Source organism: Drosophila teissieri, chromosome 2L, assembly GCF_016746235.2.
Source record: "Drosophila teissieri strain GT53w chromosome 2L, Prin_Dtei_1.1, whole genome shotgun sequence".
Classification (NCBI taxonomy): Eukaryota; Metazoa; Arthropoda; class Insecta; order Diptera; family Drosophilidae; genus Drosophila; species Drosophila teissieri.
The window spans coordinates 5,786,425-5,814,421 of NC_053029.1; the positions used below are offsets into that span (position 1 = coordinate 5,786,425).

General features: G+C 44.7%; 3 protein-coding genes across 3 annotated transcripts; 1 reads left to right on the top strand and 2 right to left on the bottom strand.

Moving 5' to 3' along the window:
* The first annotated feature begins 38 nt into the window (after positions 1–38).
* Positions 39–27,962, top strand: LOC122611726 (nitric oxide synthase). Its single transcript, XM_043785007.1, has 18 exons — positions 39–631; positions 1,337–1,451; positions 5,966–6,102; positions 6,219–6,381; positions 8,234–8,325; positions 9,008–9,149; positions 9,852–9,991; positions 13,751–13,925; positions 15,080–15,261; positions 16,011–16,220; positions 18,681–18,825; positions 19,567–19,671; positions 19,778–19,845; positions 24,547–24,880; positions 25,281–26,423; positions 26,638–26,762; positions 27,493–27,559; positions 27,770–27,962. Exons 1-18 carry the CDS (start codon positions 39–41, stop codon positions 27,875–27,877), a joined length of 4,044 nt encoding a protein of 1,347 aa, XP_043640942.1. The 3' UTR covers positions 27,878–27,962.
* LOC122611728 (lysosomal aspartic protease) lies at positions 10,138–11,316 on the bottom strand. Its single transcript, XM_043785009.1, has one exon. It carries the CDS (start codon positions 11,314–11,316, stop codon positions 10,138–10,140), a length of 1,179 nt encoding a protein of 392 aa, XP_043640944.1.
* LOC122611727 (lysosomal aspartic protease) lies at positions 11,534–13,144 on the bottom strand. Its single transcript, XM_043785008.1, has one exon. The coding sequence runs from the start codon at positions 13,135–13,137 to the stop codon at positions 11,641–11,643; it is 1,497 nt and encodes a 498-aa protein (XP_043640943.1). The 5' UTR covers positions 13,138–13,144; the 3' UTR covers positions 11,534–11,640.
* Positions 27,963–27,997: the final 35 nt, after the last annotated feature.

The following is a 27,997-nucleotide window of genomic DNA, read 5'->3' on the forward strand; positions in this document are numbered from 1 at the left end:
AATCAGCGCTGAGGAGCCGCTCCAAGTCCCTGGACAAGATGTCGCAGCATTTCACATCGATATTCGAGAACCTGCGATTCGTGACCATCAAACGTGCAACAAATGCGCAACAGCAGCAGCCGCAACAGCAACAGCAGCAGCAGCAGCAGCAACAGCAGCAACTGCAACAACAGAAGGCACATGTAGCCGCCGCACAGCAACAAAATAGCAGAAAAATCAAAACTCAAGCAACGCCAACGGTGAATGGCAATGGGCTCTTGAGCTGCAATCCAAATGGCGAAGCAGGTGACTCCTCGCCCAGCCATGAAGTGGACCATGCGGGCGGAGCACCAGGAGCCGGTGGCTTGCCATCTTCAAGTGGCACGCCATTGAGGCACCACAAGCGCGCCAGTATCTCCACAGCATCGCCTCCAATTCGCGAACGGCGTGGCACCAACACCAGCATCGTGGTCGAACTGGATGGCAGTGGCAACGGGAATGGGAGTGGCGGTGGAGGTGGCCAGGGTGCGGGATGTCCGCCCTCGGGCAGCGGCACGGCGTCCGGAAAAAGTTCGCGGGAACTATCGCCGTCGCCCAAAAACCAACAGCAGCCCAGAAAGATGTCACAGGATTATCGGTCGCGTGCCGGCAGGTAAGGATTGCATTTATCACAGACACTATATACGGAGCACACCACTGCTGGCATGACAGATAAATTGTTGTGGGGCAGCCACAGGATAGCGGCAGGACTAAGCTGAGCTAGTTGTGCCTAGGAACTAGATAGATGGGTTTTGCAGGTGATGCTGGTAAATGGCATTTGTCGGCGGAAATCGGGTTTCAAAAAGGAGAAAACCATTGATATTTCACTCAAAACGTATTAGGTGGCTGGGTTTCTTTATTTAAGCGATTCTAAATTAAGCAATTATGTTTATTGTATGTATTGCTCTTCATTGCACTAAAAGCGTTTTAAATTTGTTGAATTAATAAATAATTTGAGAATATTTCTGTGACAAAAAAGGAATCAAGTTCGTAAGCAATTTTCAAGAAAGTTATGTTTGGATTTAAAGTTTTAACAGCTTAAACAGTTTAAAAATCACTTAACCTATTAAATGTTTATGGGCTAAGTTGCAACGTATTATCCAGAGCTAAGAATCGTCTTTTATAGGAATTAAAAACCAATTATGGAGAACTTGCTTATTTAATTATTTCAAGAAGTGTAGACGGAGGTAAAAAGATTTTCCAGTGGCTAGAAAAAAAGGCGCAATTAATGTGCGAAGCTTAGTGGCCAAATGGCCCTCAGATTCGCTGGCTTGGCACTTACTTTCCGCCACATCTGAAATCACTTTCTCAATTGCAGCTTCATGCACCTGGACGACGAGGGACGCAGTCTGCTGATGCGCAAGCCGATGCGACTGAAGAACATCGAGGGCAGGCCGGAGGTCTACGACACGCTGCACTGCAAGGGTCGCGAGGTGAGTCACGTCCGGGATTACAGGGGGAGAGTGGGGGGAGTGGGAATCTTGGCTGTAATTAGCCACTGCACGTGGCCAAGAAGAGGCCACTGCCTCCATGCACGAGCGAGTGTGCCATAAAAGGGCAGTAAAACCATTCTTGGGGCTAAGAGCAAAAAGTTTCGGCCGCAGGAATGCGTTGAAAGTGAGTTGGCCAACGAGCGCAAGAAACATTGCATACTTGCAGGAGTTATTTAATGTTGCTCTGCCATGTAATTGTTTGTGTGACTGCCTGTTCCTTCTCTTTTCTGTGTGTGCGTTTCTGTGTGTGTTACTGTGTGGGTGCAGCCTGCATATGTGAGTGTGTGTGTGTCGCTTTGTTTGCAATTGGAGCGTTTTACAGCAGTTTTGTTATGCAAAAGTTGGCAGAGTGCGTGCCCAGGCTGGATGGCGGATTAAATAAAGGACCCGGTTGCTCCTTTTTTTTCCTTTTTGGTGCCAGTCCGCAAAACTTTTCCCATCGTAATAAAGTGGCCTGAAGTTGGCTCATTTTTCTACATTTCTCCCTTGCTTTGTGGGTGTAAAATTATATACTATTTTTGGGCTAATGTGGTGAATGTGGTTCGTGTTTTTTTCTGAAAATGTTGAGCTATTACGAACGACAAAATTGTCTTTCAAGTTGAAAATAATTAATAATGAAGAAGGCTACACTTTTTTTAGCAAAACATAGAGTAAGACAGCTTAATACAGAAATGAGTTTTTATTAGCCTTGTGAAAAGTACACTTTTGTGTTAGCCAACTCATTTTTGAGTTTGTTTTCTAATGGCTTAGAGGAACATTTTCTAATTGTTATTGACTCAAATTTAATGTAACTGTCAGTGCTCAAAACTCGCTATGCTCATTAGGCAAATGTCTTTGGCATACCTTTCAGCCATGTTGGCGCCACCATCTGCATAATTTAATTTGGCCATAAACTCAGTTGGCCAAAACGGATTCAGCCACCGCCGCGCCATTGGTTCGAACCTCATTAAGCCGAGTGGAAGCGGCAGGAGCAAAGTGCAAATTGCAGAAGCGAAGTGGCAAGTCGGCGGTGTCAGAAGTCGGCTTAAAGTTGGAACACCTAACCCCAATTAGCCCGGCATCCCCGAAAGTCCAGAGTTGCAGTTGCAGCTGCAGTTCAGCTACACTTTCTATGCTAATTAAGTCAGCATCAACGCCAACAGCGGAAATGGCGCAACGAATCCTTTTTCACAATCAAATTTCATTTCCCCTTCGCCGCCCGCCCACCAAGCGGCATTTTAATGCGCTTGCAAATTATGCAATGCACAAATTTATATGAGCCACTGTGCCATTTTGTTTAAGCACTCCATGCAACAACATGCAAATTGCTCCCAAGGACCCACCACTTCCACTCCCACTTCCACTTCCGCTTCCGACACCCAGGTAATTATAATGGATGGACCAGCAGTTTAAGTTGCAAGCATTAAGTTTACATCGGGGCATTTAACACCCGGGATTTTGTGACTTGAGCATGTGAAAAGGGTCTTTAATCCCCACCAGTTAATGAAACTTTACTGCCGCACACTTTTCGGTTAATCCCGTGTCCTGGTGCTGACTTCATCTCGGTGTGCTCCGTTGGCTTTGAGTGACTTTGCTCCTCAGCTTTTGTTGATATCATGCACTCGACAACCGAAACTTTAAACAAATATTTTCGTTGCATTTTTCATTGCCACAGACAGCATTTCCACTTAATTTCAATTTCATGGCCAAAAAGGTGGGCCAAAAAGTGGCAAAACAAACTTAACTGCCGCAGAATGCAGTTAATATTTGAATTCCTTCGTGGTTATGTTTCTGCTCCGGAAGAAAACTGGGAAAATTGCCGTCTCGGGAAACTTATGGCACTGGCTTGGCCGGAAATTCAATTGGCTGGAAAATGTTATTTTTGGGATGTTTCGGTGAGAGCACTTGTCATGTTGCCAATAACTTTTTTATTGGTTTGCTTTTGGTTAACTTGTTGTTAGCATTTCACATAACAACTTGGAAACACCTAAGTACACATGCAACTTTACTAATAGTTTATTTCTCCTTAATGTTTAACTATTGATCTTTTTAACAAGATATATTGGCAGTTTGCACACCCTAACTAAGTAAAAGCCCTTGTTTTTCTGAGCTAAGCTTGTAAATGCAATCCGCTTTGGGTTTTCGCCGTTTTATTCAGTGAAATCCCAGCAAGGGCATCCAAAGTTCGTTGTTGTCTGAGAAAACATGCCCCAAGGCGAATGAAAGCGGCAACACCTCTTTCACTTTCCCGCGCCGAAGGGCATAATTCTGCTGCAAACTCGAGGAGCAGCGAAAAAATAACCATTTTCGGCGGCCAAGTGCTGCTCCTTCTCTTCGAAGGAGAAAGTGCAGTTTCTTGGGGAGATGCCACATGCCACCCCGTGGAGTTGGGCGGCACGTGGCCCGAGGAAAACCAAACTTACACGCCAAACTTTAAGCTCTCTCCCCTTGAAAATGTGTGGGTGTGTGTGTGTGGGTGGGTCGGGAAATCCTTCCAGCGTTTCCTTCGTATTTATTTCGGCAGCTGCAACAATTTCCGGTTCCGCTGCAAATGCCGCTCCTCCTGTTTATATTTACATAAAACAATTTTGGACAACTTTGAGTGCTAACCAGTCCCGCGCTGGCAATTATTTGCATTCCCACCCAGACAGCCAGAAATTTAATTTGCTCCGCTGCAGATGGAAATGAAAATGAAAAGCCAGCGCCTTTATGACGTCTTGTTTAGCTTACGAGGCTCTCGCCCAGGGAAAATAATAATTTAGCCACTTAACCAGACGCATTCCGCGTCTGATTACGGCTTATTAGGATAGTAACTCCCTCCACTTTGCTAACTGACATATGCTCGTCATGTGTGTCGCTGTATTTTGGCTGATGTTTTTTGGTTCCCTGGCTCGGTTGCTGTTTGCATTGTGCATAAATTTGTCTTGTGCAGCTGAGTGAAAATTGGCAAAGTTTATGTGGGCGGGCATCCCAGGATGCGAGGGAGGGGGGAATTGCATTTTTGCCATGTGCATACAAGGCAAAGTATGTGGCTTGCCTTTAAGTTGCAACTGCACTTTATTGTGGCCAAGGCGGTTGCAAACAAGAGAGTTCCAAAATTAATGTGCGCTTGTGGAAATCGCAGCTCAACATGGAAGTGCGTTCACAAACTAATCCTTTGAATTTCCCCTCAACCTTTTGCCAAACTGTGATACTTTGACTGGTATTGCTTTCCAACTTTTACTGCTATTGCCACTTTTACTAGCCCTACGACTTTTATTACCTCAACAACTGGTGGAAAGCCAGGGTGTCGGAGCGGTATTACATTTTAACAACCAATTCTGATTTTTAAGTTATCGTCAGTTGCAGCTATGCAAATCCGCCTTTTACTACTTGTTTTATTAAATATTTTATATTCATACACATGAAAATGGACTTAATGTAGCTCAAAATAAGAAGAATATAAACAGGAAAAGTTTATTTAATCAAACTATTGGTATACGTATATTAATAATTATTTGTATTACATTTTACATAGATTCATAGATTCTATTTAGGACGCAACTGAAAATGCATTTCTTTTTAAATAGACTTTTCAACGAGTTGCCGAAGGGTTCTTTAATTGGCTAAGTTTATATCTATTCACTTTACAATTTAAGGCCCTGAATCGCTCCTTATTACAGCAGTTAATGTGTCCTTTACCATTCTTAGCCACTAAACTCGCTCGTGAGCTTCAAAGAAGTTGCTTTTAGCGCGGCTTACACTGCGTATGATTGACGTAATTGTAGCGCGCAGAGCCGCATGAAATTTTGTAGTTAGACACTTGCGACACTTGAGCAGTTTTTATGCCACACTTTGCCAAGCCAATTCGAGGGCTCAACTGCCTGGAAAAACAAACTAATTATGACCGCGGGTGTCTTGGGCGGATTGCGGCTGCTTTTCCAGGGAGCGCAATAGACAGACTCGTGAGAAGTCGCGGCGTTGAGTAAATTAAACCGTCGGGCAAATAAGCTGAGAAGAAAGGTGGAAAGGAGGAAAGTGCTCCGCAGGAGGCAGCAATCCGAGGTGAGCTGCGGCAGTGGAAATGAAAATGAAAATTACAACGACACGCATCATAAAAAACAAACCAAGAAGCGGGCTTAAGTTGAGGAAAAGTGCGCAAGGAAAAGCGACGGTGAGGAAAAGCGACATCCGCAATTGACGGTGAAATGTGTTTTAAGCGCTCCTCACTAAACTGGGGCGGATGCCAAAGGTCCTTTGGTTGTTTCTCTGCGTTTTTATCAATTTAATTTTCGTACCATTGTGAGTCTCCACTTGTTTCTCAACTGTCACCAGTTCTTTCGACTGCCATTCATGGCCATTTGGCGCTGCAGGGCGATGGCCAATAAAAATTTAATTACCAAAATGAGCAATTACACTTGTTTAATTAAAGCTGTCAAAACATGGCACACAGCCTGTATTCATCTCGACTTGATGACTTATTTGTTTCCCTATAGATTCTTTCCTGCTCGAAGGCCACCTGCACGAGCAGCATTATGAACATTGGCAATGCGGCGGTGGAGGCGAGGAAACCCGACCTGATCCTGGAGCACGCCAAGGACTTCCTGGAGCAGTACTTCACATCGATTAAGCGGTGAGCTTACATTTACCTTACATTACAGATAACACTAAGAATTGTTTAAGTTTTAAAGGCACACGAATATTATATATAACTAAATGATCCCATCTTATCGCCCATCTCGAATGTAGTACATCATCCACCGCCCACGAGACGCGGTGGAAACAGGTGCGCCAGAGCATTGAGACTACTGGACATTATCAGCTAACCGAAACGGAGCTAATTTATGGTGCCAAATTGGCCTGGCGCAATTCTTCACGTTGCATTGGCCGCATACAATGGTCAAAGTTGCAGGTGGGTACGAATCAGCTACGAGTGCTGATTTATGTGTTATGAATCGAAATTATTTGAGAAAAACCTATGGCAAATGCAATTTATCAGATAAACGTCTTTCGGTTGTATTTGGCAAAGCTACACACAGCCGTAATTCATAAGGATTAGAGGATTTATCAGTGATTCATGACCGAAGAGGTCATACAGAGCTCGAACTCAGCTTTCAGCAGCCACAAGCCACAAAATATGACAACAATTCATCAAGGCACATTAGGCTTAAACGTATGCAATTCCCAAAAATTATATGGGCAATACACCCGCCGGAGTTGTCAGCCAAATTAGTTAGTGAACAAATCACAGACGAATATATAATATGTGCCGTTGTCTGGGCGACATTATTCTAGATTTATGCGTGTTTCAAGCAAATGACAAATGTCGAAGGCGAAGGAAAAAGACAAAGAGAAAGCTAAAGCTAAAATTTGAAATGCAAATCCTCGTAAATTTTAATTTACTCGCAAAAGAAATGGCGCCCAAGGCGAAGATTTATTCACATGCACCCGAATCTACATACGCGTATACAAATTATAATCATCACTAGTTGGCACACCAAATGGCTGACACTGTGTGTGTGGATGGGTGTGTGTGGGTGGGTGTGTGTGTGTGGGTGGTGTGTGCCTAGCAAAGTGTAAACCGATTTGCATTTCCACCTGAATGATTTGCGTGTGTTTGTTAGCTGAGAACTCGAGAAGGCAAATCTGATTCCCAAAGACAAGTAGTCACCTTCTTGTACTTTGCATCGGCAGACGGATGTCAGTTTCATATTCTGCTTTCAAATTAAATAAAGCCATTGCAAACAACCAAATATACATATGGAATTAACACATTATAACACAACCATTCACGTAGTTTCAAATGTTTAAGTGAAAGCAAAAAGTTAGTAAAACAAGCGCATACAAAGTACCATAAATATTTTCCATGTTAATTTCATTTCTAGCGCCGACTTTTGATTACATGTAAAAACTTTTCCAAAGTTATCCAATACCATTCTGGCGAGACAAAAAAAGAGCGGATAACTTTGCTTTAAATTAAATGAAGTATGTGTGGCATAAGCACTTAAAAAGGGTTCAGTTCTCTGCGCTTTGCAAACTTAATTAGGAAACTCGTTGTACGTTGGTTTGCACCCCCGACAGCAAAAAAAACATGGCAAAACCCAACACAGCAGAAAATCGAATGAAAAGGGCTTTCCTTGGCCAGGAGTGAATTTCAGTTTCGAGTGGCTTAAACATAGAAATCCCATAAAGCCAACTGTAGGGACTTCATACCGGCCTAGACCCAAAAAGCTGGCAAAACCCACAAAACAGGTGTGGAAAAAAAACAAAACAATTGTATGGAGCCAGATAACATGGGCAAAATTAAGGGAGTGAGTTCGACACTTAAACAGAAATATGGCAAAAAATGCATTGAAGCGAAATAATTGAAAAAGGGTTTCGGTGTGTGAACAAGTTGCGAACAACTCTCTTATGCGACCCCATGCTACAAATAAAGCACAAATATAGAAGTTACACAGAAATTTATGTCACATTTATCATCCGCCCCGTTGAACGAGGCGAATGAAAAAGGAAATATAAATGTGTTCCACAGCTTTGAGGCTTGGGGGCTGGCAACTAAAATACATAGAAAAACAATTGTTTACACTTTTAGTTTTCTGTTTGCGAATGGTGTTGATTTTTTCTAGTTTCCAGCTGCGAGCATTTGAATATTTTAGGTAATTTAAGCTCTGCGGGAATCGCGTTTTTTCACCGCTCTAGGTGGAAATTCATACATCGTTATTGTTAAGCTGTTATATTCATAATTTATATACTGTATTTTGCAGGTCTTTGACTGCCGGTATGTGACAACAACAAGTGGCATGTTTGAAGCCATTTGCAATCACATCAAATATGCAACAAATAAAGGCAACCTGAGGTAATTGAATTTGTCGGTCAAGTGTTGGCTGAATTAAATATGCATTCATTGTTGTTCTTAGAAAATGTTGATATAGGCTTTGAATTTATAGAAAAAAGAGCTCAAAGCACTGACACTCTTTAATAAAAATATAATTATATTATCCTTCGTTTCGTTTGAACAATTAACACTCGCAATTAGGAATGCAATTTGAAATATTCCCGCTAAAACGTAAATTACCAGCTTATGGAAATTATAACGAACGGACAATTTTGGAAGCCCGCTAATCGTTTTGAGCTGCACATAATTATTAATATTTTCCCATGCTCTTTGGCACACACAATTTCGAAATTTTCAAATAATCCACTCGCTACGTGGCAGGCGTGGGTGGAATGTTTGCGAAAAGTGATTGCCAAATTATGGGCTTGGCCTGCTAATTGGCCAAATTGAGGGGGTGAAAGTAGAGAGGGCTGCTGCCAATTTGATGCCACGAATATTTGAGGCACCATCCCTTTCAACTTCCCCATTGAACCCATTTGATTCAGTTGGTGTTGCACTTTTGACTTGTACGCACATTGCGACGCAAAGCGCTTTTGGCTGTTTCCCAAAGTTTCATTGAACTTTTGGCCAACTTTAGCGTTTTGGGTACACAAATTGTTTTGCGGTTGCCCTGTGTAAAGTAAATTGATTTTATATATTTCAGATCGGCCATCACGATATTTCCCCAGCGCACAGATGCCAAGCATGATTATCGCATTTGGAATAACCAATTAATATCTTATGCCGGCTACAAGCAGGCGGATGGCAAAATCATTGGCGATCCCATGAATGTGGAGTTCACCGAGGTGCGTACCTAAAAAATATAAAATATTTTATAATTTATCTCGACTTATCATTTCCTGTTTATTTGAACGCAAAGTTATAGACACGGCTCGAAAATATTTACAATACCACCAAACAGCTTTTATTTATTCATGTGGTGCCGCGCAATCCACCTATCAATTTACATATCATACATGCATAAATATATGTTTTTTCATCAGCCATCTCGATATTTACACGCATCAACTGCTTTTGCCTTTAAATCCCCCCCTTTTTTTTGTGGCCCACCCAATTTCCCATGTGGCGACCTTTTGTCGAAACCAACAAGTTGGAAAAGGCCCAAAGCCCAGAACAACAATGGCGGCAAGTTCGCTCTATAACTCGTTGTAATAAATCTCTTTTTAAATACGCAAAAACCGAACAAACAACAAAGCTGTCAATAAATACGAGCACAAATACGGTAGCAGATGTTTCCGCAGAGCGGGTGGCCCACTGCGATCCATGGCTCCAGTCAATCCATAGTCCACACATTGATGTATCGAGTATTTGCATATAAAACCGAGCCCCAAAGTATCCCCATTTATTTTTACACATGTCACTTTATGTCCGCCACTGCCATGCAACCGCTGGCTGGCTGCCTGGCTGGCCTTATGCTGATTTTCGATTCCGAATCACATTTGTTTGATGTCCAATCCCATCGCTCTCCTCCGTCCATCCATCTGCAGGTCTGCACCAAGCTGGGCTGGAAGGGCAAGGGCAGCGAGTGGGACATATTGCCACTGGTGGTCTCGGCCAATGGTCACGATCCGGACTACTTTGATTACCCGCCCGAGTTGATACTGGAAGTGCCGCTGACCCATCCCAAGTGAGTATAACGATACATCTACATATATGGGTGCTATTATTACAGTTTACTCTCAGCCTGATTTCTATCCAATATAATCAGGTTTCCCACAGACTTGGTTTCTATGTATTGCATGTATTTCTTATGTTATTTTTGGGAAGAACTAGTTAATAATCCGCCACCCTGGCGAAGCCAATCCTCTCGTTGCCCTTGTCGAACACCGTGTAGAACTTGCCGATGAAGACATCACCCAGAATCCAGAAGCTCAGACCCTCCATGTAGGTGAAGGCGGACATGCAGTAGGTTTGGCCATTCTGCGTCAGCTTGACGATGTAATCCCTGGGTGCCAGCGTGAAGATGGTACCACCGATATTCAGATTGACCTTGGGCAGCGCTGAAACTCGACTGCACCTCACGAATGCCTCACCATCGCCATTGTCGGTGGCGCCCAGTTGGCGGTTGATCCTCTTGTAGGCGGCCAGTGGGGCCACGATCAAGGAGGTGCCAGTGTCGGCGATGGCTTGGCATCCGTTGCAGAGCACAATGCCATTGGTCTTGATGGTGTTCACCGCGAACTGCCAGTAGGCGGGAACCGAGACGGGGACATAGGTGAGGCTACCCTTATAGAGGCTCGAATCGATCCCGCCCAGGATCAGTTCTCCGCCGCGAACAGCGGTGCCCTGTCGCTTGAGGTAGAAGGAGATTACGGGCTTATCGAGCAGTCCCTGGGACACCAGATTGTCGAACGGCGGAGTCACTCCGTCAACGGCAATCGCGCTGAAGGCCAGTCCCAGGATTCCAGCAAAGGGAGCATCCACGAAGGTGGTACCCGGCTCGTTAAGAGCCTCGCCGAATGTCTGATCCTGGATGCTGATGCCGGCTATGGTCACAGTGTCGGTGGAGAGGATGCCGGACAGACTGCCAGTTCCATACTCGATGGCGAACTCCTCACCATTGGCCACATACGTGCTGGATGCCGCAGAGTTGTACTTGTTGTGCCTCTGGCAGGCGGTATTTGATTTCGGGCAGCTGGAACTGGGAACCCACAGATTGGCGGATCCGGTGTCGAAGAGAATGTTGAATCTCTGCTTCGGGGTTCCGATGGCAATCACTCCGTAGTACTCATTGTTCATGGAGTTGTGCAGGGTCTCGGTGGCGCTCGAGGAGCTGGAACTGGCGGAGGTCTCCGACAAGAAGGAGTACTTGGCCGCCAGCACGGTCTTCTCGGCCTTCACACTTCCATGGGTCTTGGTAAAGTTGCGGTTTACTTGGAGCGGAACGCGATTTAACTTGGCAGCGGAATGGCCAATCCCGACCAGCACCAATAGAACTAACAACTGTCTCATGTCTGCGGCTGAAATTCGACTGTGAATAGATACGAAATGGGTTCGGAATTTAAATAACTTCTGTCTGCTCGGCCGTGTTTTATTGTCTTTCTGCAAATATCCATAAATAGCGGAAAAATTTTGCCATTTCTGGATGCTAATGACGTCCACGAGTTCTGTTGGCACACTTAAGCTGACTTGAAAACAGAGCAGACTTGTCTTAGAGACCACAGAACAAGACAAATATTTGTTACAGGTTTTAGGCATCTTTTATAATACAAGTGTTTTGACAAAAGACTTATAAGAAAGGTCAGTGGACTAGTCTAAAATTGAGACATTAGTGACTCAAGTGAAGAATCTGGAGTATTCATCGCCGTAGGAAGAGTAATCGCTGCCGTAGCTGGGAGGTTCTCTAGCATAAGTGCGGGAATTAATATCATAGGATGACTTCTGCTTCAGTTTAGGGAATCCAATTCTCTCCTTGGAGTATTCATCGCCGTAGGAAGAGTAATCGCTGCCGTAGCTAGGAGGTTCTCTAACATAAGTGCGGGGATTGATATCATAGGATGACTTCTGCTTCAGTTTAGCGAATCCAATTTGCTCCTTGGAGTATTCATCGCCGTAGGAAGAGTAATCGCTGCCATAGCTAGGAGGTTCTCTGGCATAGGCTGACTTCTTCTTCAGTTTAGCGAATCCAATTTGCTCCTTGCCCACATCGAAAACAGAATAGACTGTTCCCAAGAAAATGTCGCCCAGTATCCATAATAAGTTTCCCTCCAAGTAAGTAAAGCCAGATAGGCACAAGGTTTGATTGTCATCCGCCTGGACCTTGTAGATGTAATCCTTTGGGGTTAGCGTGTAGGTGGAGGCACCGATATTGAGCTTAACATTCGGCAGTTGGCATAGAGTGCTGCAGTCCACAAAGGCTTCTCCTTCTCCATTATCGGTGGCATTCAATGCGCGATTGAACGCTTCATAGGCTCGCAGGGGAACGACGATGAGCGAGGTGCCAGTATCGGCGATGGCCTGGCATCCGATGCAGAGCAGCTTGTCCATTACCTTCACCGAATTGACCGTAAATTGCCAATAGGCAGGCAGGGATACTGGAACGTAGCTGATGCACCCACTGTAGATGCTGCGATCGATTCCTCCCCAGATGACTTCGCCGCCAAACTGCGAGGTTCCATCGCGCCTGAGGTAGACGGAGAACATCGAACGTTTGACCAATCCTTGCCGGATGATATTGTCAAAGGGAGTGGGTATTCCGCGCGAGATGGACGCAAATGCCAGTCCAATTATGCCATCAAAAGTGGCGCTCACAAAGACTGAACCTGGTTCATCGATGGCCTCGGCGAAAGTCTGATTCCTGATTACCATACCGTCAATGTTCACCGTATCCGTAGACAAAAATCCGGACAAACTGCCCGTGCCGTACGCTAAGCTAAATCCTTTTCCGTCCTTCACGTAGCTGCTCGACGCACTGGAGTTGTATTTGTTGTGCTCCTGGCAGGCTTCGTTGGTGCTTAAGCACTTTACACTCGGCACCCATAAGTCGGATGATCCAGTATCGAACTCGAGATTAAAACACTGCGGTGGTGTTCCAATGCAGACGCGAATGGTGTACTCCGTATTGAATCCGTTGGCCAACTCCTGCGTGGTTGGCGAGGATTGCTTGTCCACCAGAAAGTACTTGGCCGCCAGCACGATCTTCTCCGCCTTCACATTGGCATGGGTCCTGTTCTGATTGACCTGCCGACTGATGGTCGTCCTCCTGAGTTGGCCCATCGAATGGCCCAGGAGCAGCAGAAATAATGGTATAGTTAGTAAATGGCCGACTTGCATGACTGCGTCTGGTACACAAATGTGTCTAATTGCAAGGAAAGTTTACTTAAATACCACACATAAGTGCTCCATAACTCAAAGTTTACATAATTTGTAGTTATATTATTTCCCCTGCTGCTCACTGCAATTGAGCTAAAGTATCCATGCTAAAATGATTAATGCTGTTGGCTAAGCGCTTTTTACGTGACATCGTGACTCTTACATCAAATCAGCTTTATTATGCGTTCAACTAAGAAATTCAGGTATAGGTAATGTAAACATTTAGTAAATAATGGAATATATCACTGAAACTACTTATACTTCATCTTTAAACTGCATCATTCTGTATAAAATCATCTGAAATGTGCGGTTCAGTTAGGGCTACAGTGTTTAGCTTCTCAATTAGCTTGCGATGCCTCGATGCCATGTCGGGATTATGTCCGACGTACATCAGCTGGTCGCTTGATGGCTTGTATAACCAATGGATTTGCATCCACAATCGCGGCCTGTGCCCACTGACCCACCTCCAACCACTAACCACTAACCACCAACCCCCAACCACCAACCATATCTCCATATCTCCCTGGCGAAATAAAAGCACCCAATACGTTCGCTCTCCCATTTCCCATTGCAGATTCGAATGGTTCTCGGAACTGGGACTGCGATGGTATGCCCTGCCCGCCGTATCCAGCATGCTGTTCGATGTGGGCGGCATCCAGTTTACGGCCACCACATTCAGCGGTTGGTACATGTCGACAGAGATTGGCAGCCGGAATTTATGCGACACAAATCGCCGCAATATGCTCGAGGTAAGTTCGAGTAAAAAGACATTCGACCATATACATGTATATGTGGGGTAATTTTTACTATTGATATCCGTCCCCTCCTCCACTGACATGGTCCTTGTCCTTGTCCAATGTCCTTGATGTCTTTGTCGCTGTATCGCGATGTGGCGCTTATTTCATTATAAGGCCGCATAATGTGCAGAGCACCCCCCTCTTATCATTCCTGCTGTCTGCACATAAAGCCCTTTTTTCTGGGCCAACATTCTTTTTACCCACCAGCTATGTGCCACCCGGTGGGTGGAGGGAGTAAGCTGGTTAACAGCACTTAAGAACGGCGGCTCTTTAAGGCTTGGAAAATGTTGCCTTGGCCAATGACTGCAGACTGCAAAATTAAAGTACTTATATGCATGATATGCTCGATTCCGAACTGCAACTAAATACACTGGCAATGCATTTAAAATTCGATCGATCTCGGCAGCCTAATTAGATTGCAGCAGCATGGAAACGCCATTAGCACTTCTCCCGAAATCGGGCTCCATTTTATGACAGCAAAATGCCTCCTCCACAGGTGCACAGATGCAATGGTGTATGCAACTTGATATAAAATATTAAAAAAGAGAATGATATTTCCTCTTAAAATATTTAATTGAAAACTAAATGCAGTTAAGCCGTACTTATGTACCGGAAAGTGTCAACTATGCATTTAGGTGCAATAATTTTTTATAAATTATATTCTAAAGAAAAAGAAACACTTTATCACTATTAAATGTAGTTTATGTGATAAATATTTAAACTCAGCATATAAACTCAATATTTATTAAAGTATATAGCTAGTGCTGTTCATTAAGTGTGAATGGCGAACATTTCCCATTATTTTGCGGTATTTGTCATCATCAAAGTCAATCATTTGCAAGCAACAGCTCCACTCGTGCCATTCGATGGCCGGTGGCTAAATTAATAATTGACATACGATGTGGCTTCTGACTCGTGGCAAGTGGCAAGTAGCATGTGGCAAGTGGCAAGAGGCTTTGGGCTTTGGGCCGCCACAGTAGTTGGTAATTAATAAATGCTGGCCACAAAACCGAAAACAGTAATCGAAAATCGTAAATGGAAAGTGGACAGAGTTATTCGATTAGAGCGATTAGGCAGTAACGAAATTGATTTTTAACCGACCGCAGACGGTGGCGCTGAAGATGAACCTGGACACCCGCACACCGACATCCTTGTGGAAGGACAAGGCCGTCGTGGAGATGAACATCGCCGTGCTCCACTCCTACCAGAGCCGCAACGTGACCATCGTGGATCACCACACGGCCAGCGAGAGCTTCATGAAGCATTTCGAGAACGAGTCCAAGCTCAGGTGAGTGCGCCCCCAGATCGGCGATTATATCCTGTGTGTTTGTTTACGACCCGGCTGGGTTTGCATTTATGACACATCCGTGTATCCGTATCCACATATGTATATATCCATATGTACGTATCCCCAATCCAACCGCATGTTTATGGCGTAACGTGTTTTATTTGACTTTACCACGCCCACGGCGGCGGGGAAAATCGCGCGGAAAACTCTTTGCAGGTGCGAAAGTAAATTTATCGCTTCCAATTTGCTGTCGCCAGCGTTTATGTAAAGTGCTCGCGAGACACATAAATGCCGCATAATTTGTCAAACTTATTTCATTCTTGTTGGAGTAAAAAAATAAACATATGTATATATATTCCATTATTCGCCTTTCATTTGCGCAATAAGCGCTTTACTTTGTTTACTTATTTGGTATAGTTAGATTTCGCAGTGCGGAGAACATTCCCATTTTCCATATGTCCTTTAAGTTGTTTAAATGGGCTATTTTAGAATCCCCAAGCCAGTTTAAATCATCTCCCCTTACAAGCACTAAATCAAAACCATAAGCCTTGTGTCTATTTTTATGGCAACGGCAGACGGGGGCAGCCACAATTAACTTAGTTAATGGTAATCCCCCATTTGGGGCACTAAAAATACTCGTTATTTCGAAATGCTGGGCTGGAAGTGAGACCAAAGGATCAAAGCCAGCCACCCACTCGTCAATTAAAGGACATCACTTACCGGTGCTGTTTCTCTGTGTTTCTCGACAGGAATGGGTGTCCCGCTGATTGGATTTGGATCGTGCCGCCGCTGTCGGGCTCCATAACGCCGGTGTTCCACCAGGAGATGGCGCTGTACTACCTGAAGCCCTCGTTCGAGTACCAGGATCCCGCCTGGCGCACCCACGTGTGGAAGAAGGGGCGTGGCGAGAGCAAGGGCAAGAAGCCAAGACGCAAATTCAATTTTAAACAAATCGCTAGGTAAGTACTTGCCGTTAACGTGGCGACCTTTGGCCCTGCTTCTGCTACTGCTCCTGTTTCCCAGACTCCCGGCATTATCCTGCCCCATTCGGTGGTGGCTGATGATGATGTTGATACTCGCATCCTTGCCCGTGTAATTGTTCCCGTGTGCGGCACGGTGTTTGGTCGTTTTGCCACCGTGTCACACGACAGCATCAGCAGGGATTAGCTTTTAAGTAGATTACATGGATTGTGGTTTATTGCCATGGGGCTTCCTGCTCCGCAGCTCCACAGCTCCACAGCTCCTCCTCCTCTTCGTCCTCCTCCATCTGCTCCAGTGTTATCAAGTCGCCCGGATAATTTGGAACATTGCATCATGTTTGTTGTCCCCGTTATTGTTATTTTAAATGTTATTTGCCGGGATACTGTCGCGTCCTTTCTATCCGAGATCTCCCCCCAGATTTAGCTGGAGAATTGGGAACATATGTGCGGCTGAAGTTGATTGTTATGCAAATTTGATGTGCTTATTTTATGCGAGGTAAGATGTTGAGACATTTATAAGTTAGTTTCCGCTTTTACGAACTTAAATGGAAATCCGTCAGGAAGAAAGGAAGTGTATTTAAACTCTGGGAATTTCCGAATTTAAAGTCGTAGCAAACAAACCGATGATCTCAACAAATTGGTAGGGATTTTACTTAACTGGCATAATATCAAGTCAACTAATTATTAACCAATATGCAATCTGTTGCAGAAATCGCTTGTACAACAAATATGTTAATTAATTCAGTAAGCGATTTGTGAACAAATGAACGAAGCAGAATCTTTCGGATTTCATGAGCTTATGCAAATCCTAACAAATTGCATTTAATCCTTACACCTATTCATGTATCCTTCCATTGATCGGATGTTCAAACAAACATCTGCGGTGAGCCCAAACAAATAAAATCAATTACACAATTAAACAAGGTGGAAAAAAAAACATATGAAATAATGAGAACTGCTGTTAACTAAAGCGTGAAGAATTATAATGATTATTTAACGACCGCACTTTAAATCGCTGCACGTTAATAGCATTGTCCACACCAGCGTATTCTGCATGCTAATTAATTTTAATTTACTGCAATCAGTTCGCCGAAGCCAGCAACATGGCCAACGAGCAACTGCCAAATGGCGCTCACAAATTCATTAAAAAGTTATCAATTAAAACTGTTGCAACTGCACATGTACGGCCTTCCATTAAATCGACGCCTATTCGAGGGTACAACTTTTTATCAGTGCTTAAATGAAATCATTCGTATTTATGTATTTATGAGGATATACATATCCGCACATATATCCTTGTTGGGCTGACAGGCCGTAGACATAATTAAGTTTAATTGTTTCAGCACGCGCCGCGGCTCTTAGCTCTGATGAGATGAAATGGAATTAAATCAGCGCTGACATCGACAACTTTATGAAAATGAAATTATATTCATGCTCGCACAAAAGTGTGCAGTGAAATGCGTGTGGATGAAATGGTGGATGTGGAGATGGATGTGGAGGTGGAGATGGAGATTGATATGGAAATATATGTGGAGGCGCTGGAGCAGGAGGTGAAGCTCCAAAGGATCGAGAAGTGGAAGTGCGTCGGGCACGAGGTGCTGCAAAGTGGAAGTGCCAGACATATTGAATTACATTTAAACTGCCTATAAGCATCCATTTGCCCTCTTATCCCAAAAAGTAGTTCCCTGCCAAGAGCCAAGAAAACAATGGCATCCCAGAGGAAAATAAAAAATGGGAATCATCCATGCTGAAGTTCGAACTGGGGAATACCCTACATCACAGTTCTTAGTACGACTTTGTTGAGAGTAGACGTACATCAATGAATAACTAATGCAGGTTATTCTGAATAGAATTTATTGTATATATTTCCAACTATTTACCTTTAGATTCAGAATAGAATGCATACTTACGCAATTATATACACAACTCTTTAATAATAAATAAAATACGGGCAAAAGGATGCTGAAGAACGTCTGGCGTTGAAGCAGCACCGGGTTTTCCTCTCATGTATTGGCTTTTAATTTTCTGCAGGAAAATTCCTCGACTTTCATTGTGTTCCCTCGCCGTTCGCTGTGCATAAAATTTTATGCGATCCTACTTTAAATGTCGAAATGAGGGGCGCATCGTCGGACTCTGTGCAATAAAATTCTGTTGCGCCCTTTTGATTATTGACTAACCATGTGTGCGGATCCTTAGACGAAAATACATGTAGATAGATGTGTGCCCCACTTGTAGACAATTTTCCAATTACGTGGCATGTCAATCAAAGTGGCTATATCAGCCGGCGCCTCTTATGTTCTACATTTGTTATGGTCTTACCCTCGACAAGAAGGCTTATGGCTCTAATGTCTATGAGTGCTGGACGTGCAGCTTTAAGACATTCACCATTTTCCGAAATACATTCATATGAGTTAAACATTCGTTCTCACTTCGTTGCAGGGCTGTGAAATTTACATCGAAACTATTTGGACGCGCCTTGTCGAAACGCATAAAGGCAACCGTTCTGTATGCCACCGAAACTGGCAAATCGGAGCAATATGCCAAGCAACTTTGTGAGCTACTGGGACACGCATTCAATGCACAGGTGAGTTCAGCACGAGGTATTTAATATGGATTTCTAGAAATCAAAAACCAAACGAAATGAACATTCCAGTTTGTCAAAGGTTCATTTCGCAGCAGTGAATTTCTAGCTTCAAAACATATATTATTATTAGCAATAATCAGGGCTAGTCTGCACATTTAGTTTCAACTTTGTTCGAAATAAGCCCAGGCAATGAGCTACCATTAGGCATACTTCATACTGCCAAATGACATCCCTAATTTGACATTATAAAACGCTTTAGCCCACATCTAAAATTAGCCCCATTTCGGGTGTCCCCAATTTAACCTGCGACCTTAGACTTAAAGGCCGTAAAGGCCAGCGCCACATGAGACATATTAGCATAAAACCGAAATTTACTTTTACCTTCCCTTTTTTTTGGTGCCGGCTTAGTGTCCGGTTGGTTCCGTTCTCGTCCGATCCACAGGATTCAGTGCAGCTTGGCCTAGTCGTAGTCCTGGTTTAGTCCTCGACATGTGTGTGGTGTGTGTAAAAAGCAGCTGGCGGCTGCCTGGCAAAATAAGATAAGCTGCAAACACCTGTGACAAACCACAGGGTATTTGCGAGAATACAGACTCATTAGGTTCGCTCTACATAATGCGTGTTTAGGCGTATCCGAGTATCTAATGACCACAAAAGTGTTTGGCCTAGCAAAAAAATCAAAGAAAATACGGATACGGATACAGAATACCCACTGCTAGCGGGCTAAATTGTTTGTTCATTTAGATATATTGCATGTCGGACTACGATATATCCTCCATTGAGCACGAGGCATTGTTAATTGTTGTGGCCTCCACCTTCGGCAACGGTGATCCCCCCGAAAATGGCGAGGTAAGTACTCCCCCCGGATCATGCTAAACTAATTAATGGATTAGGCCCATTGTAATCCTAACGACCCGCCAATGTGAACTTTAACTTTTCGCCCCGTGCCACGCAGCTGTTCTCCCAGGAATTGTATGCGATGCGTGTCCAGGAGTCGGGCGAGCATGGATTGCAGGACTCCAGGTGAGTCAATAAATTCCCATCCTTCTCCAGGTGCTCTTCCCTCTCTTCGTTCTCTTCCTTCGGTTGGCGCAGTCTTTGCATAAATTTCGTATAAATCAATTTTTTGCGGTTACTTCGATGTAGTGGAAGGAGCAAGGATAATAAATAGGGACGAAGGGGGCGTAACTGAATTGCTTTTTAAGCAAGTTTTCTTTCATTTTGAATTTCAAGCTCATGCAAATGAGCGTTTTTTCGTATCAATTTTTATTGCATACCTTGTGGGGCATGCAATGAGATTTTAATCCCTTGTCTATGGCAAGGATACAAGTTCCGGATTAATTAATTATTTAGCTGGACGGGGGTGGAATGTGATACAAAATAGTGAGCATAGCAAGGAGTAGATAATATGATAGGAAATTATAGGAAATTCCCACATTTAAATAGTGCTGTGCAGTTTTTAAGTTAGGAAATACAAGTTTAGGTCCATAAAATAAAGTATTCCATGGCTACTTACATTAAATGGAATAAATAAAATATTTATCAATTCAATTTTAAGGCACTCTTGGAGTTAAGAAAGAAATCAATTATATATCCTGGGCGCACATTCAGGTATGCCCACTGTAGCTACTTGCAATGCCAGAATGGCTGGCTTTATTGCTGACACATATTTGGCATTTTTGTATTATTAATTGGCCCCTCTTGTTGTTGTCCCGCATACTCGACTTTAAAATTACAAAGGCACACACACGCACACCCACACACAGGGGCACTCGCACACATACCGATGCGCACAGGGATAAGGACACGCACTTAAGTGCGTGCCGCTCGAGAGAGCAGACAAATCCGCGCAATTTCCCTTCCGTCGCTGCGAAGGGGAAAAAACAATAACAATAATTTTGTTATTTCGATATTTTCCCTCACGTATGTAGGTCTGTGTGGGGTTTTTATGATGTAAAGGGGATTTCCGCTTGACAACTTTGACAACTTGGGGCACACACACCCACACACACAGCCGTTCTTTGGTGGCTAAATTTATACCTAAACAAGCTGGGAGTCGGCTGTTGAAAATGAAATTGAAAATTCATATGTTGCTGGCGGAGGAGGAAGGACCCCGGGCTGCCGAAACAGACACACGAACGGAAGCCAATTCAATAACATATTACACGAGTCGGGCTGTAAAAAGTGTCCTGCGGCCGCATTTCCGCACTTCCGCGCCGCCGATAAGGAAGATGATTTAATTGAAAAATAATGGCGGGATTCTCTGATCTGACATAATTGTGCGTGTTTATTGTATCGATTGGGCATGTTTATTAATTTGCGTTTTTATTATAATGGGCGAAATTGTGATGGGGGCGTCCACGTCCGCCCACGTTTTTAGTTACACTCCTTTTGTGTGCTGTAAAAACCAATTAATTTGATTTATTACTGCCATTTTGTATTTATCTGCTTGCTGAATGGGGCGAAGCTCATTTGGGCGGAAGTTTCGCAGGAATTTTTGCCAAACCTGAGTTAATTAGCCTCTCTCAGCCTACGTGCCTTATTTGTATTATGATTAATTGTGGGGCAAATGATAGAGAGCAAATTGATCTCAGGCTCTTTTGTGTCGGACTCGGCTATAATCGTTTCAATTTCAAGCACTCCCTTTAATCGCTTGCAGTTTTTGCTTGGCCAGCATTAAAGAAATGAGACGCTGCTTCCTCGACTGCCTTTCGGGTGCCACGCTGCGTATGAGCAATTTAAACAACCAAGCCTCGCAGTCTGATGCCAAAATCGCTTCGGGGAGGCTATCCACATCATGTGAGCTGGGCTGAACTGCTGAAGGTCCTCTTTTGGCTGCTTAAACGCTCGAGTGAGCCTGGCTCGTGTATTTGTTTTTCTTATTTTCCCGAGGCATTTTGTCGCTTCGCAAATTGCTTTGCTCTTAATTGTTTGCTTCGATTGATTTAATTTTAAAGCTTGAAACTTGCAAACTTGCCAACTTGCTGGGGCAACTTGCCGAAACTGAAACTTAAGCTATTGCTTAATAGTTTGCGCATAGTTTCGAGTCGAAAGTCAACTCCCCAGCAGAGGCTTTTGCAGCCAATAAATGCGGAAGACTGGCGACTTTCGGTACAAATTCTTTTGGTCTAACAGAAGCCACTTCACTTGGTTGGGAATGACATTGCTTGAGAACCACAAAAGAGCACAATTCGTTTAAAAATAGTGGCCTTGTCCTGCTTGGAGCCAAGTGACTGTCATCTCGAGCACACTTAATTGCAGTCCATTATGCCATCAACGCCTCCGAGTGTCCTTTTAAGTGTCTGCAGTGTGGGTGGTGGTATGTTTGTGTTTTTATGTGTGTGTGAGCACCTGACATCCGTATCCTGTTGTCTGTAAACTGCAACAGCACGGAATGGGGCACTTATCCGGCCTTAGACGTAGACGTCATCATTAAGGACAGGTGGCTGCGATGCATTTGCCATAAAAGTTGCTTCACACTGATGATGGCACCTATATGATGGCTCGCAATTACTCCACTTTGCATAATGAGTGGAGCCAAACACTTGAACAAAACGCTTCTCACAATCATTAGCATCCTTTTTTTATGCCCGCTCTCAGCAGATTTTCAAGTGCACAAAAATAATTACAAGCACAAGTTGTTGGGATGGAGCCACTTGACTCTAGAGCAGACTGAGTAAATACGGGGCGAAAATGGCATTGCCAGCTTTTAGGCAACTTGGCAAATTTATGATGCTGCTGGCTGCACTGCGAGCATTACGTATACGCAGTGTGTGCCAGGTATAGTTAAAATGTGCATATGACGCCTTTTTTAATTGCAAAACAAATGTACCAATGTTACTTCCAATATGGGTTATCAATGCAAGTCTGTTAATATATTTAAATATTTGTTTTTAATGCTTTTATAGCAGTGTTTTAGTGTAAAGGTATACAGCCAATTCCCAACGGAGCTTGCTGCGTTTTAATTATTCGGAGTCCAGGATTTGCAGTCTGCCTCTTCGTTCTTTGGCCCTGTTAGTTTCTATTTTTTTCGCTTTCAATAGTTTTGCTCTGCCACCTGCTGTTTTCCTCCGTTTTCCCGCCTCACTCGGTGAAAGTTGAGCTGTAAATTACAACACTCTTTTCACGCAATGCTGCACTTTTGGGTGAAAAGGATGTCTGTTTGTTTGCGTGCTCGGTGGATCCTTCCAGCTCGTTGTTCGTGTTGTTGTTGCCGCTTTAAGGAGCATGTGATTAAGTTGATAGGCGTCACCCAGCTTACAACTTGGCTAAGCACCGAAGCGTTGAGTTGTGCTTTCTGCCGCCGTGATGAATTGCATGTGTTTCGCTTGGAATGGGATTACGTTTACTTATAATTACAATGCTTAAAGGGGATTTAAAAACTCAAGGGATGATTATATAGATCGGGTTCATCTCTTTCGTAAATGTTTCATGGATATAGAACAACAGGCGAAGGTTACACATGCTGACTCTTGATGTGCAGATGCTGAAATATTGATTGGTTAATTTGTGGCACCAGGCTGCCAATATATGAGCTCTTCCATTAATTAAAGCCACTTTGTGTATAATGAGGATTGGGTCTCGTTACTTGAATAGTAGAGCCGCTTAAGTCGCAATGCGGTAATTTAATATTCCATGACCATCCATGACCATCGCCTTATGCACTTGGGTGGGCATCTTCATCTTGACCGTAATCCCCGACAGGGTCTGCTCCATCAGTCGCTGTTAACAAGCTCCTACAACTTGTAAGCTTCATGCCAGGCAGTCGTGACGGGTGCTGAGCCCTCTGCTCGGGGCAACAGGTCTTTACGACCCCACCAAAGCCATAAACTTTGACCCTAAAGCCAAGCTGAGCAGCTGGGGCTCAAATAGTTTTAAATGCACTGGTAGTAGTGGGCCATGGCCTTGGCCAGATGCAGTTGGCAGTTGGAAGTTGAGCCGTTTAGCAGTCTGGCCAAAAGCGGATATTTCGTCGGACTTTGGGGTTTCGTTAAAGCCTGCCAGTGTTCATTGTTGAATCATCACTCAACTTTTCCCTTTCCGAACTGGACAATTGGGAACTGCAGCTGCCGCGGGGTGGGGAAAACTCACATGCTCGGCTTTTCCAGCTTTCCCAGCTTTCCCAGCTTGCCGCTGACGAGCAGCTGACGAGCGGATGATTACGTTTTTTTAGTGAATTGCCCATGTCCAAGTCCATGTCCTTCTCCAAAATTTCAGTCCACATCTTGTCTTTTCTTCCCGACGAGTACTGCTGTATAGTACTTTGTGCTCATTTTATTTTGGCAGTTTTTGCACATTTCATTTTCATTTTTTTCCCCGAGTTTTTTCTTGTGTTTTTCACTACATCCAATGACAAGCGTAATAAATGCTTTGCTGTCAGCCTCTGGTTTTCTTCTTTTATTGTTGCCTCCTTTGGCGTGTTTTGTTCATTGTTTAGTTCCTGCACAACAACAACAACGGCGGCCGCCCTTGACCACGCCCCCTGCCTATTGTTGGCTCGTCCTTTTGTGAAATATGAAACGGAGGGCGGGAAACGGGTCCTACCAGCAGGCCCATTTTAATTTGAGTGTTCTGGGGACTGTTTCCAAAACACTGGCCTGCATACTTTGGGGGCTGCCTCCAAAAGAGGTGCACTGGAAGATGGAATGATGGAATTTTCTCCTAGCAATAGGCCAAATGATTCACCAACAAATCCTTCCTTTCCTTTTCGGCCCACGCAAACAGCATTGGCTCGTCGAAGTCCTTCATGAAGGCCAGCTCGCGGCAGGAGTTCATGAAGCTGCCACTGCAACAGGTGAAGCGAATCGACCGCTGGGACTCGCTGCGTGGCTCCACCTCGGACACCTTCACCGAGGAGACCTTTGGCCCCCTGTCCAATGTGCGGTTCGCCGTTTTCGCCCTCGGCTCCTCGGCCTATCCCAACTTCTGCGCCTTCGGTCAGTATGTGGACAACATTCTGGGCGAGCTGGGCGGCGAACGCCTGCTGCGGGTGGCCTACGGTGACGAGATGTGCGGACAGGAGCAGTCCTTCCGGAAGTGGGCGCCCGAGGTATTCAAGGTGAGTGTGCGGTGGCCTAAAGTGACACCTTCGTGCGGAATCTGTGCTGGGGACAGGCGGAAGTTCGCAAGTTTTCGAAAGAAAGAACCGAGGAATGCGGTGCGTATACGCAATGCACTTACAGTGAACGCTTTTACAGCTAACATAAGAAACAACTCATATGAAAACTAAATAGTTTACATATTTCATTTTTAAGAAAACATCATACTAATAAAGATTTAAATTCAGAGTTTCGCTGTGTTTTTAAAGCATGGTAACCACAGTGCGTATACGCAATGCAGGATTTTAAATGAAGCTTTGCTGTAGAGAATTTCTCTAAGCTACTTACCAAGAATTTGAATAATTGGACTAAAAAGTTTAAAGTTATCCCTCTCCGATAAAATACTATTTCCATCCCTAGTTGGCCTGCGAGACCTTCTGCCTGGATCCCGAGGAGAGCCTTTCGGATGCCTCGCTGGCCCTGCAGAACGATTCGCTGACGGTGAACACGGTGCGTCTGGTGCCGTCGGTGAACAAGGGATCGCTGGACAGCAGTCTGTCCAAGTACCACAACAAGAAGGTGCACTGCTGCAAGGCGAAGGCGCAGCCCCACAATCTCACCCGCCTGAGCGAGGGAGCCAAGACGACGATGCTGCTGGAGATCTGTGCAGCGGGCTTGGAGTACGAGCCGGGTGATCATGTGGGCATCTTTCCGGCGAATCGAGCGGAGCTGGTGGACGGACTGCTGAGCCGCTTGGTGGGCGTGGATAATCCCGACGAGGTGCTGCAGCTGCAGTTGCTAAAGGAGAAGCAGACATCGAATGGCATCTTCAAGTGCTGGGAGCCGCACGACAAAATACCGCCGGATACGCTGCGGAATCTTCTAGCTCGCTTCTTTGACCTGACCACTCCGCCATCCCGACAGCTACTCACTTTGCTGGCGGGTTTCTGTGAGGACGCCGCGGACAAGGAGCGCCTGGAGTTGCTGGTCAACGATTCGTCGGCCTACGAGGACTGGCGGCACTGGCGACTGCCCCACCTGCTGGACGTCCTCGAGGAGTTCCCCTCCTGCCGGCCACCGGCTCCCCTTCTGCTTGCCCAGCTGACGCCGCTGCAGCCACGCTTCTACTCCATTTCCTCGTCGCCGCGTCGCGTTAGTGACGAAATCCACCTGACGGTGGCCATCGTGAAGTACCGCTGTGAAGATGGCCAGGGCGACGAGCGGTACGGCGTGTGCTCCAACTACCTATCCGGCTTGCGGGCGGACGACGAGCTGTTCATGTTCGTGAGGAGCGCTTTGGGCTTTCATTTGCCCAGCGACCGCAGTCGTCCTATCATCCTGATTGGTCCTGGCACTGGCATAGCTCCATTCCGCTCCTTCTGGCAGGAGTTCCAGGTGTTACGCGACCTGGATCCCAACGCCAAGTTGCCCAAGATGTGGCTCTTCTTTGGCTGCCGCAATCGGGATGTGGACTTGTACGCCGAGGAGAAGGCGGAGCTGGAGAAGGATCAGATCCTGGACCGAGTGTTTCTCGCGCTCTCCAGGGAGCAGGCCATTCCGAAGGTACACAATACATTTTAAACAGGATTTAATTTAATTTTTAACTAGCTTTTAAATTCGTACCAAGAAATCCAAATCACATTACTTACCACAAACTTTCAGTAACAACAAATCTATTTAGTTTATAGCTTGTAATTTTTCCCTCTGCATGTGAGCAATTCCCGCTTAAGTAATGATTTGTTTTTCGATTTCGCATCGAATCGCCTGTGCATTGCAGACATATGTGCAGGACCTGATTGAGCAGGAATTCGATTCGTTGTACCAGTTGATTGTCCAGGAGCGGGGCCACATCTACGTCTGCGGCGATGTCACAATGGCCGAGCATGTGTACCAGACCATCAGGTAAGGTTTGCTTTGCCTTCAGTTTGATTGCCTCCGGGTGTTTGTGCCGGGGAGTGGTCCGGAGTGCTGCTCATTCCCCGGACACGGAGACGGGGGACCCTCTTTTCCCTCGAATCACCATTGGGAGTTTTCTGTTTTCTGTGTTCCAATGGCCAATGGTCAGGTATTTTGCCATCGCTTGGCTTTTATATTTCCTTTTTCTCGGCCTCACATTTTTTCAAAGCTTCTGATTAAGTGCCTTATTGTGCAATACGGGCTGTCTCCATCCATACACACAGGATATTGCATAATGGCGCTGTCCTTAGGCAGGCATTTCAATGGAAGTGTGCTCGTAGTCTTAAGCGGTTTACTTTAATTGAAACCAGGTCAGATAAGACTGTCGCATCTGTTGCGTCTGCTAATTGGAAAGGTTGTTCGAGGAAAATACCCAGCTTCTTTACCTAATTCCTGTAATTATGATGGAGTAAAAATGATGAATTAGTGAAAGGTTATTAGGCGATTAAAGAGCAAAGCCAAATGGGTTTCGGTAAATTTAGCTAATGTCACAAAAGAGGCTTTTAGAAGAATGGAGTAAGCGTTTTTTTTACAGCTTCCCTTTCAGCTCGTCACTTTATGAATCCCCACAGATTACGTCCCATCTTCCTGTGCGAATGAATAAAGAGTTTTTCACAATTTTCCTGTATTTTCTAAACACACTTCCACTTTACCATATTTCCTTTCTCTTTGGCAGGAAGTGCATTGCCGGCAAAGAGCAGAAAAGCGAGGCGGAAGTTGAGACATTTTTGCTAACACTGCGGGTAAGTATCCTTAGCGGTAAAACGTTGAGCTTTGGCCATAAATACCGGCAGTGGTGGGGTTTCCGTGCTGCCACACGCGGCGTATGAGCAATATTTCCCAGCTAGCACAGAAATAGTTGTGAACAATGTAGTGTAAAACGAACATATGATGACAGCGAATCTACATACATTGTGTTGCACTGTACACTGCTCTCTCTCGCTTTTCCACAGGACGAAAGTCGCTACCACGAGGACATCTTTGGCATCACGCTGCGAACAGCCGAGATACACACAAAGTCACGGGCCACGGCCAGGATACGGATGGCCTCCCAGCCCTAAGGATAGTTATTCGAAGTAATCAAAACGGGAGGTTGACATATCCAAATAGGAGTGGACTTACACTTACCGAGCACTTAACCTTTTTTTTCTTCCATATTCAAATGCAATTAAATATTGTCG